Below are 13,079 nucleotides of genomic sequence, written 5' to 3' on the forward strand. Positions count from 1 at the left end.
TATGATTTTTTGTATGTGAAAGACTTGTAATTTTAACTGAAAGACTGCCAAATTTCATGAAGATATAAACACAATATTGAGAGTTCTAAGTATTAAATCTGTATTGACTTTAAACAAGTACAAAAGGTCACGTGGTCAGTTAACTTGACCAAGCCCGTATTAAAAGAGTTAAAGTAAATGTGTTTTATGAAAATAGTTTTCAGGATTGACTTAGATGTTTATTTGCATGTTTTCTCTAGGCATTATGTGATTCCAGGATCCCTTGCCAACCAAAGTAAATGGGGAAAGAGAGGGGCAAAACTACATATATATAATGACCACATCTTTGTTGCCAAGCATCTGTCTGGGTACATAATGTTTTATAGTATATGAAATTTTTCAATCAATTATATTGTTTTATGTTCTGTTTTTGTTTTCTTATGAGTGGATTAATGATTTTTTTTCTGATGCTTTTAGATGCATTTTTGAATGTACTATTAATTTCTCAACTTTTTCTTGGAACTGATTTTTGTGTGTATGTAAAAAGTTATTCACAAGAACTGTAATCAGGCAAAATAAATAAATAAATATCATTACAAGTACATTTAATAATTGTATTTTTATTATTCTAGATTCCTTCTCAACTCTGTTTTAAAAGTAAGAATATTCTTTAAAGTTAGTAAGATTTTTTTCTTTCTTTTTTAACTTTATCTTTCTTGCTTAACTATTGAACATTTTTGACCCATATATTTGTAGTAGCTGCTTATATATTCATGTACCAAAATATGATATTTTTAACCTTTTCATTTCTGCATCTTTCTTCCTCCCTTGTGTGGTTTTATTGAAATAGAAGCAGTTTACTGAATCTAGTGTGTGACTGTATGTATCCTACATATAAGCTAAAGTATTTGTCTTTCATGCTGAGAGAAGCTTTGGAAGTAAATATTATTTCAAGCATACAGAGTGGATATGAAGAAATTTGAAGTGGATGTGGGTCTGTCAGTAATGTATTATGTTGTAAAGAGAATAAATTTGGATGTAGGAGGACCAGAAAATGTTATACAAGATTCCATTTAATGTATGTATTGTTGTAAGTGCTTAAGCCAACTGTCATACATAACTGTACGTTCTCTTTCAATGGCAAAACCTGCAGCTCACTAAGACAAAATCTTACTGAGAATGTGCGGGTCAATATGGTTTTGACTGATTTCACTATAATTGCTGTGACATATGAACACTGCATAACCCATTTTCTTTTCTACAAGTGAATCAGTACATTGCTATTGTGTAATAACCTCTACTAGAAAAAGTTTACGTTTTATTGAAGATTTTGGACAATTAGTAATAATTAATCTTAAGTATGAGTGACAGGCAAACCACAAAAAGCTTGTATGACCACTGTGCCTTAGGTCATCAGTTGGGCATCATTGTTGTTAGTGGTGTTAGTGCTAATGTTACACAGATGTTGTTCTCTATTTACTGTGTTAATTGTTCCAGTGATAATTTGAACATTGAACTTCACTGGAAGATTTATATTGAAGATAATATAGAAATTCAGTTATGTTCATGTTGTCTGTGAAATCTTGGAACCAATTACCTACTTATTGTAAGCCCTATCTTGGTGTTTTTTTGTTTATTTTTTAATACTGTATTTGTCTTACATGACTTCATTTATACTCAATACTGTTTTAAGTGACCTATATTAAACAAACTGTCTGGTCCAACAAATGTTTACAGGTGTACTGTAAAAATTAACTTCCCATTTCTACTGAAAAACTTATTTTGGATCCTTCTATAAGCTCAGAGTAAAGTAATTTGACTTTACTAGACATTTAATTTGTATGCTAACCTCTTATATTTATTGTAGGTGTTTTTGAAAAAGTTTTTTTTTTTTCTATTTCAACTGTATAATACATTTTCTACTGTACAATATATACACACACACATAAATATATATATATATTTATTTATATGTACAACTTTTTTCTTAACAGATCAACTATTTGTCAAGTTTGCAAGAAAAAACTATCTCGCCGTCCTGGTAAGCAGGGCTATGAGTGTAGAGGTAAGTAAGTGCTTTAAAAAAAAACTTGATATTTTTGTTATAGTAGCATAGTTAATGTTGAAATAAAAGAGATGCTATTTGATAATCCAAAAAGAAACAAATAGGTTATAAAAAGTGTGTACCTAAAATTTTGTAGCTTACAATCAGCAGGAAAAAATTAAAGCTCTTGGAAATTTCAACCATTGGTTGGGACTGTTTCTTATTATTTGCTTTTTTAGAAGAATTAATATAAAGTCATTAAATTGACACCGGTAATCATTAGTTTTAAATGTGATTAGGAAACACATATCCTGGTTTAGATCCAGCTTCAGAAACTTTTTATTAGTTACATTTCATCTTAATTGTCACCAAACAATTTTGTTTAAAGGATGGTTAAGGTTTAACACTTTAACAATTACTTTTAACTTTAAAATCCTTCTCCACCAAGATCTGTATTATAAAAACCTTAAGCAAGTATGCAACTGAAGTACATTTTCTGACTGAGGAATATAATACTCATTGTTTTATTATTTATATTAATGTTTGAGTGTGAAAACTATGCATTTAAGGTTTTGATTAAAACTTGAATAAACTTGTTATTGTAAAGGCCAATTAGAGGTCCATTAATTTGTACTGACATGACAGTTTTGTGGAAAAAAGTTAAGATATTTGTTTCAGTTGAATACAGTTGAACATCAATATTTTGAAGTGTCAGCGACTTTGAGATATCGGAGGATGGGGATAGTCAATCTTGGATCTTGACATTAGTTTTAATCCATAATAAATGTAGAACATTAGATACAATTAATGTTAAAGGAAATAGAAGTGACTGAATTATGACTTTGATGTCAGCTATGTATTCAAGATGTTGAAATTCAACATACCAGTGTTCAACTGTGTGCTATGATAATATAGTTTTTAAATGAAGGTCTTTGTCAGATGCTTTTAAAATCCTTTAAAAACATTATGCTTTTCTATATTGTTTGTAGAAAATATTTTTCCTGTAACATTACAAGTTTATTTGGTATGTTTTTGCTTATGTCTTAATGAAAGGCTCCCTCTGTAATATATGTTCATATCCAATAAATATTTCTATCAAAGATGATTGTAGGAAAGTCAAAATATGGAAAAATGTGAGGCACGTACATAAACATATAAATCCGTACTATTGTGAAATATCATGTCTAACCAACCCATTCACTGTGGCTGGTACATATATGGCCTTTACTTTTTTTTTCGTTTCACTGCATTAACTCATCAGAGTCAATGCTATATAGTAAATCCATAAAATAACCTGGATCTCAGCTCCAGCGGCTCTTGCTGCTATGTTAGCGAGATGTTGTCATACAGGTCTCTGATATCTTGAAGGAAACTGACACGTAGAAAGCAGAAATAATTCACTTACTGTATGGAAATATATATAGCAGAATGTCAATGGACAACATTACCACAAAAATTTACGATTCAACACCTCACACAGGAAGTTTAAAAGTAAGAATCCAAATGTGTACCAGCTGCAGTGAATGGGTTAAAAGATTAAATAAGCAAGCTTTGTTTTTTAAGGTAATTTGGGCTATATTTCTTAATTTTGTTCTGTATGTACATGTACATTCAGTTGTTTAATTCTCATGTTGTTTGTAAATAGACTGCAATCTACTGTGCCATAAGAGCTGCCATGTTCAAGTCGAAACATACTGCCCAAACACTACCATCAACACTATGGACATGTAAGTACTGCTTTGAACTTGTAGTGAATGATGTACATTAATTAAGTTTTTGTTTTGTCACAGTGAAACTTATGATATAGTTTCTATTAAGAGTTGTAAAAACTTTTATCTCTCATTCTTGAACTTAGAAAATATGAAACTAAAAACTACCTTATTTGCATATTATAAAACTGTGTGGTATAACATTAGACATAGTTAATTGTATTTGAAGCTCATTACATGGGATTATTTTAATTTTAAGAGCATTCTAGGATTTCTCTGTGAAAAAAAAAATGGATTTTTTATGTTTCTGAAACTTTGTTTTGTTTGCTGGAACCATTGAGGCAAAGTACTACATGTTGCTGTTGAAGATGCTAGCAATGGAATCAAAATATTGCCAAAATAGAATATCCATCAGTTTTTTGTTTGTTGGAGAAAAATTCTTAAAATTATCTTAATATCAAATGTAATTGTCATGTAAATAATATTTCAAGCTTCTCAGGCCTGGCATGGCCATGTGGTTAAGGTGCTTGACTCGCAATCTGAGGGTCGCAGGTTCGAATCCCCTTTCCACCAAACATGCTCAACCTTTCAGCCATGGGGCATTATTGTTGGTAAAAGAGTTGGCTGTGGGTTGTGATGACTAGCTGCCTTTCCTCTAGTCTTTCACAGCTAAATTAAGGACAGTTAGTGCAGATAGCCCTCGTTTAGCTTTTCTCAAAATTCAAAACAAACTAATTCAAGCCTCTTAATATAGGTACATGTAGTGTATATGTAATTTTATAACATTATTTTTGAAGTAAGTCCTAACCCTTATTATTGTTATTGTAATATTAAACCAACTTATTGTGAATATCATTAAATTATTTAACAAATAAAGGAAGTATTTCTTTCGCTCCATTCTTAACGGTTATAAAGTATTATATGTAAGTGTTAAAATGTTATACTTTTTAATTATTTCATGTACAGTAAATCAGAAGTTTGGAGTATCTTTGAATCTATAGTGGACAAGATAAAGTGTGTAAAAATAAACCAGCCCTATCTTTTACAATGTAATCATTTTCAGGATACCTTTTTATGCATTTAGAAATTTATTATTAAAATAAACTTGTAAAAAGCTATTTTTTTATTAAATTGAAAATGTTAGCAATGTCTGGTTTTAAAATAAGAGGATTTATTTCCACTAAGCTGTAGTTTTTTTCACATATTTACATTTTATTGCACATTTGCATGACATAATTTTGTTTAAGCTAATTTTCATAATTTGTAAAAGTATTAATAAAATATTGTTTCATTTTATTTTCATAGCAGTTAATTACTTTTACACTACTTTTTATCATAAATAATGAATGCAATAGTAATGAACTATTGTTTTAATACTTTTAGTGCTTTGTATATTTGACCAGTTGTAACACTTTTAATATTGTGTTTTAGCTATATTAAGAGCAATAATGCAATAGTTGTAAGCAAAATAATATGTAATTTAAGTTTTGTTATTCACAGAAAAAAAAAGGATAAATTATGCTTACAGTTTTTGAAGAATACCATTGCAATGTTTTTCTTTTAATCTATAAGTCAGTTTCTTAACACTGACTATGTCATATGTAAAATTGTGTTCTACTATAGCAGGACTTCAGCACTAGTTCACTGGCAATGTAGTATCAAGCAGAAATAGGCTTTTAATTTATTTTTGTTGGGTTCATTAGATTCAGATATGCTAGAGCAGCTCCATGTTTACTTATCAGTCTTTACATAAGACTAACGATTTTGCTGATGAATTACATATAGAAACTAAGTTTTTTAGTTTTAGCATTTGGATAGAAAATAAAGAGTTCTGGAAATCTTGCTTCATCGTGTGGTACCATCACCTGTCCTAAGCAGATATTGCTTATGATATAAATGTAATGTATAGCATAATCAACCTTCAAACATTAAAATATATATATATATATATATATGTAGTTGTGTGGTGAGATGTTATATTCTACAAATTAGCTATGTTTTCATCTTTTCTTTATGACCATATACATACTGGTCCTTCCTATCAAACCAGTGTTATTAGAAAATAATATGAATAACAAACTAATTTAGTTAAAATCTGTAATAAAATGGGGAGAGGGGACATAAGGGACTGGAAATTTCCTGGTTAGCAAGAGCTACTGATCTCATATTTATTTTTCTTTACATTGATTTTAACCATTTTTTTTTTATATTACCCAGTGTTATTAGTACTTGGTTACAATATCCTTTAATTTTTACCATGGATATTATTTTGAATATCTTTATCCATTGTGAATTACCCATTAATTTTTGGTATGAGATAATAAGTTTGATAAGGTTTTCATAGCATTTGGGACATGCAAAAATATCCAGAATATAAAATTGTTCTTTCTGCTATAAAATTAGAAAAAATATATATATATAATTTCTTTATCACAACTACCACATTTACTGAGGATTTATTATAATTGCACTCCAAGAGATAGAGAATCAAAATATTTTCACAAAAAGACACTTGGAGGATTATGTAATGGTACAAAAAAGCACAGAAATATGTACTTGATACTGACACACACAGACAATGTGTGATTGTCAAAATGTGAAAACTCAGATCTTGTACTAAGAAATATAGAAACTAAATAGTGGAATAGAATTGTCAAATTGCATGAAATAATAATTCTTATTTGGGCTTTTAAATGACTGCAACCTGTAACTGTTGAAAAGAACTGCCAAGATGTAATAATTGTTCTTATAGCCTTGTAGGGTGAAGGTGATGAGAAAAATACCTAAACCTAGATAATACAAGGTCTCTAAACCTTACTTGACCAGTGGTTTCCAACCACTGGTCTATAGGGAGATTTCAACCAATCTTCAAGATGGTTGAAAAAAACAATAATGTATGTTTTGAAATGTAGCTACTGAAATATGTTGTTTTATAATCTAATTTAAAAGTATTTGAAAAAGTTAATATTGTAAAAAGCCAGCTGTGAACTTTTGGGATAGGAACTTGCTGGTCCTTAGTTGGAAAGGTTGAGAACCACTGTTCCAGGCATTGTACTTAGCTAGTAATATGGAGGAAAGTATTTTAGATTGTCTACATAGAAGTAAAGTACAAGTTAAAATAGGTTATTGGTTCACTCTGTAATTACTAGTTAGATCTCATAAGAATATTGTTTCTGCTTTTTACATGTTATTTAAAAATAGTGTTAAGTTGTTGGAGAGGGTTCATAGGAAAGCTACCAGGATGATTCCACGTTTGGAGGGGTTATTGTATGAGATAGGTCAAAATTTCTTGATATGTGTCTTTGTTGGATAGGAGAAAAGCTCAGAGGGACATGATTGAAGATTATAAGACTGATATCTTTTGAAATCCATAAATCTAAGTGGTGTTTTCATTAAAAAAAATCTCTGCAAGCAGTAAGGCAAGAGAACAGAAGTTTAATATATGGAAAACTCTTATGTGCCCAGCCAATACAGTGTTATATTTCTGATAGGGTGGCTGGCCTACAAAGTAATTTATTTTTTGGATGTGGTAGAAGATACAACATTGAAGAAAATTAAGAAGATGAATATTTTAGAGATCAGAGCTGGATATAAGACAAAGGGGTTCAATATATAGTTTGGAAAAATGAATTAGTCTTGATGGTCCCTTGTTTACCCTTTGTAAAGGAATGAAGTTTTAAACACATATGACTCTGATTTGAAATTGTGAATGTAGTTTCTTGGACATTTGCATAATATTAGTAAGATGAGCTAGTTGTCTCATGTACGTAATCTGAATTTAGACAAACATGTCTTGGATGGAAATAATGTTCTCCCAGAAACTTGATACATAGAATTATGAATTATATAACATCAGTTCTATTACACTGTGCAATTCATTATATATGTACAATATTTGCATTCAGGGAATTTTAAATTATGTACTGGGTCTTTCTATATTTGTACAGCATTGGTGTTTGTTTATTTGTTTAATTAATGATTTAAAATTAATTTGTTATAGAAAAAATATGTAACTTTTTTACATCTTTTTTGGTAAATGAGTTGCCAATAAAGCATGATTCTCTGAGAAAGTTACTGATGCTTCCTTCTAAAGTAACTTTTTTGATTTAAATGTGTAAAATAATAAAAATTGTATTTTAATTTCTCAATTGGTTTATTGTCTAAAGAACATAATATTCTTAGGGTTAACAGTTTTGAATATTTTTTTTTATGTTGTTTTGTTTACCTGTTTTGATTGTTAGTGTTTTTTTCTTTTAATGTGTAATTTGAAATGCTTTTGATTTCCAAGTGGAGCTGCTTTAAAACCCCAGCATTTACCCACTTTATACCTTTTGCTTAACATGCAAATGTGTGCAAAACAGATTGCTTTAACTTTATTTCAGAAGCTACGATGAACCACCAGAACCTATCGTGATAACTTTTCTGGATCGCTTGTAACACATAGTGCTTTGCAATATACTTGTTGCTGTAAGTCAGAAATACAAAATAAAATTGTTACTTCTCTTTGGTGGCTTTTGAGGATGGGAATAGAATGATGTATTAAGAGTAGACTACAGATGGTTTGATGTTTTCAAATCTAATTTTATATATAATTTGCTTTACATGTACTGTAATGCATGTGGTATGCATGTGTGCATGCTGTCAAATTATACTTTTAAGAATTTATAAATACAACTGTTTGCATATTTGTTTGAGCTTGCTTCATTCTGTCTAACTGTTAAATGCTTTTAACTTAGATAAATAACTTGCTTATGGAGTTAACTCGTGCTCCTTTGTGTTTTATTTTTTGTCAACACTGATTTATTTGAAGAGGTAAAATAAACTATTATGATGTTATGAAGCTCTAGAAGAGTACAATAGTTAATAATTGATTTTAATTAACGTGAGTATTTTTACTTATACCAAAAATATTGAATTTGTCTTATGGTTTTTCATCCTAGTAATATTCAAGTACATTTCTTATAGTTTATTCTTTATGTGAATGTAATACATGTAGGCCTAAGAAAATTACTCCAGTACAAGTATTGTATTGTGTTTAATTATTTGGGAATATTTTTTAAAATATGCAAGTATAATGGATTGGTGACCACATTTGATTAACATTAAACTGTACTTTAAACAGTGTGTTTTAAATGAGTTAATTTAGGTACAATATGATTATAAAGTAATTTTCAAATCTTACTGTATATGCCTTTATGATTACTCTCTATCTTGCAATATTTCAGTAAATATATAATTTTTGGGGAAAATTTCTATTTATGTTGTAATTATGTCTTTATTAAATAATAATAAGAAAAAAGGTTTTCAGTCTATATTAATGACCTCTTAAGTAATGCTTGAACAATTTATGGAATAATTTCATATACCATTTTTAGTTACAAAATGCTATAAAAATGTTTTAGTGTTATTATTACATCTACATTTTTGGTTTAAAAGATCATTTATAAGAAGGAATTCAACATCAGAAGTTACGATCAAACATAAGTTAATATTTTTATATCAGCAATAATACAGTAAATTGAAATATGCATTGAACAGATTCGTTGCAAAATTTATTCATTAACAAAAGACTTTCCCTCTTTGAGTATTTACTATTACATAAATTAAAGTTTTTAGAAATCAGCTCTATCCTCAGCAGTTTTGCCATATTAGGAAATCTTTGGATTTGCTGTTAGTAATGACTGGTGTGGCTTGAACAGATTGATGCTCTGCTGCTTTAAAACTAGCATGTTTTATACTTGATTGATATGACCCCATCATTTCACATAATACTAATCTGATACTATAGTAACATTGTGGTCTTAGTGTCAAAATTCAGGTCTTATCATATCCACTGATTTATTCCTAGATTGGGAACAGAAGACTGACTCTCTTTATATTTGAAATTTTACAATCAGAACTCTCATTTTCAACATTGGATTGTGCGATTTCTGTTTTGCTGACAGTTGAATAAACTGTTTTTTTGTGACTGGGCACACCACTGGTACACACACAGACTTAACTTCCCCACTAGACAGTTAAACTTTCATAGCTTTGAATCTCTGTATCTAACTCAACAAAATAATGCACAACTCTCCTTTTATGTAGTAAAAGTCTATTAAGATTAATCTTTTGCAATTGCTTTAGATTCTAGTATTTACTTGTGTGTACATAAGACATCTTTTATTTTTTCCACACTTATTAATGCATATAAAGTGTGTCATGCAATACCTATTCCAGAATGTTGAACTGACATGTAAAGTTAAACCAAATATCATAGATACACTTTATGGCATTCTAAACAACACATGTATGAAGATTATTTTCCTTTCCTGGGTTTCTGTGGTATGCATGTGAGCAGCTTCATTTTTATATAAGTTATAACTTTAAAATTTTATTTCTGGTATTAATATCAGTTATATGATTGCATGTATAGTAAAACAACATCCTTATATGGTCATTAATTTTTTTTTCATATTTTGTAACAACATTGTAATGGCTCTTTTTATCAAAATAATGGTTTTTTTGTAGTCACAGTAGCAAGATATGGTTAAAATTCTTTTATGATTAATACATAAAAGAAGTAATGTATTGATTTTGATTTATTATGATACAGAGGATGATTTTCAAATAGTTTTAATTCATTATACATAATATTTAAAAAAGTATATTGTTAATGACAAAACTAATATAAGTTTTTGTTGTTTTTTTTTACTTTCTTTCAGAACATACATGAAAGAACCTAGAGCTAAGTCTAAAAGTAGCTGATGGATTAAAAATGGAAACTAATTTGTCACTACCGAGCATGATAATGTTCAAAAACAAAGAAAAGAGAGAGAGAGAGAAGTCTGTACTTTTATGTTTTTGTAGTAACTATGTTGTGAAGCTAAATTCTGCTATTTTGATTGAAATTTAGTAATCTAAGATTCTGGTAAAACTGGATTTTGTGATTCCACCACAGCTCTATAAGTTGAATCTACAAATTATAGTAGAGAATTTTAAATTTATGCTTATGAATAATTTCTTTAATTACAGATGACTTTAGATCATTATTTTATTGACATTTAGTTTTGAAGGTTATTGTAGTTTTTTTTTCTTAATTATGAATCTTGTTGTCTGATGCAATTGATGTATTCCATGCTTCCAATACAAGTATTTCTTTGAAATTATATAAATCTGTGGGAGAATTTAGTTCTTAAGGTGGTTAAATCCAATTTTATCAGGCTATAGAGTTTTATACATCTTTTGTACTGCTATCAGAGTTTTTCAATAGGGTAAGAGAATGTATAGATTGAATTATTTTTTTTCTTAGCTTTTCTTTTACTTATTTGTTTTACATTTCATTGGTTTTATCTTTGTTCTTTATGATATAATGTTTTATAAATTTAAATTTGTGCTTCACATGACTCCAAAAATTAGGCTTAACTCCAATGAAAGCAGTAAAGTAATTTACTTACAAACATGACAAATGCTTAAAATAAAAGCATAGAAAAATAACACTTTTTCTCCTTTTACACCACTACTTATACTACTCTCACACATTCCTATCTTATAAACATTTCGTTAAACTTGGGGCTAGAAGTTCATCTCGTCCATTAAGTAATATTCAAGTTCTCCTGTTAATTTTTGCAAGAAAGAATGTGTTAACATTGATAAATCCATGTAATTATTGTTAAACATGATTGTTTGCTTATGAATACAAAAAAAAGATATGGTTATTGCATGTTTTTGTGTGAAATCTACTTCAGTTCCATGTTCTGTATTTCATAATTTTCTCTATATATATTATTGATGTTGTTTCTCATGTTACCCATTGTAAAAACAATAGAAATGTATCAATTGACAAAATACTCAGTGTTTCAAACTAATCGGTATAAAAATTTACAGCACAACTGGACCAAATTCTAACTTTAGTTAAGACTGAAGTAAGCAAACCAATCAGTTTTGTTACCCATCAAATCATATTATATTCACTTTTGTTTTTAAATGTGCTTTGATCTGTTTGTAAGCAAATAGTAATTTAACATTAATGTGGACCAGTATTTTTTACTAGAAAATGTTAATTGCATATGAAAAGATATTTTTTTAAGTAAAATGTTTGTTGTGGAAGCTATGTGAAAAGTTAAAGAATGTGCTTTGTTTAGTGATATTCTGTTCTTCTTAGCATATTACGCATTATATTCAAAACTTATTGTGATCTCAGAGACCTTGTTTTTGCATGCAATCTTCTAAAAACTTTGATATATATATATAAGTGTATATGCATTATAGGTTATACTTTAGAATTGAACTTGGGCAATAACTATATAATGTGTAAAGTTGGATTACAAATATGAATTCAGATATTGGTCTTTTTGTTATTAGAAATTTTGTGCAATAATTGTTTCACTGTTTTTCACTTGTTTTCTTTCTTTATGGTACATTCCTGTTGTAATGTTTTCTGTTTGAAATTTTATATACGGGAAATATAAGTGGTTTTTTTTTTAATGTTATAATTTTCAAAAATAGAAGTGGTAAGTTTTTCACGTCACAAACTAGCATAACATAATCCACTTTAAAAAACACTGATTATTTTGTATGTGTTTCTTTCTATACAATGAACAGTTGAACAGGAGATTATCTCCAGTGTCCGTCCATATGTAGTGTGAAAAGTAAATGTTAAAAAAACACTTACTTCAGCATTGCTTGAAACTTGTATTATTAAAAAGAGTAAAATACAATATCGCTGTCATGACAAGTAAACTTAAGTAACTTGCATGAAATGAAAAAGTTTTATTGAGATATTGTTTATCCCACTAAAAGAAAAATTTGAAGAAATAGATTTTCTTATGAGTGACATAAGCTATAATTGTTCAGTACAAAATGAATAACTTGAAATCGTGGACTTTGCATCTAACAGTTTAAAAAATATAATGCTCAGTAACAAAAATATAAATTTTTCTTTTACTGCCATAATGAAAATTAAAAATTTAATTCACTCTCCATTTATCGTGAGAACTAGAGTTGATTTTCATCTAAATTAATCTAATTTTTATGTTTATTTCAGTTAAATAGGCATTGTTAAAGAACATACAAGAAAAAATAAAATTTAAACCAATAATATCACTCCATTTGTCAAGAATTGTTTTTAATTATTTTCAAAGAATAATATTTTTAATTATTGTTTTGCATTAAATTAACTGGTATGTGTACTATTTTTTGTCTTTCTAAAACAAAAGAGTATAGATAAGACATTATGTATTGCTACTATCTAAAAGAGAATGGTACATTAACTTGAAATGAGTAATACAATGGGATTATGAGTTAGACACTGTTTGTAGTAATGATAGTTACTGCTCACTGTGTCTCAGTATAAAAGTTGCTCACTC

General features: G+C 28.6%; 1 protein-coding gene across 1 annotated transcript in view; it reads left to right on the plus strand.

Moving 5' to 3' along the window:
• LOC106457946 overlaps positions 1–8,866 on the plus strand; it is a 94,899-nt gene extending 86,033 nt beyond the window's left edge. The window contains exons 18-21 of the mRNA XM_022384038.1: positions 240–347; positions 1,974–2,044; positions 3,669–3,750; positions 8,115–8,866. Coding sequence (XP_022239746.1) covers positions 240–347; positions 1,974–2,044; positions 3,669–3,750; positions 8,115–8,169 — 316 coding nt within the window. The 3' untranslated portion in view covers positions 8,170–8,866. The remainder of the gene's footprint in view (positions 1–239; positions 348–1,973; positions 2,045–3,668; positions 3,751–8,114) is intronic.
• Positions 8,867–13,079: the final 4,213 nt, after the last annotated feature.

This window comes from Limulus polyphemus, unplaced genomic scaffold, assembly GCF_000517525.1.
Source record: "Limulus polyphemus unplaced genomic scaffold, Limulus_polyphemus-2.1.2 Scaffold395, whole genome shotgun sequence".
NCBI lineage: Eukaryota > Metazoa > Arthropoda > Merostomata > Xiphosura > Limulidae > Limulus > Limulus polyphemus.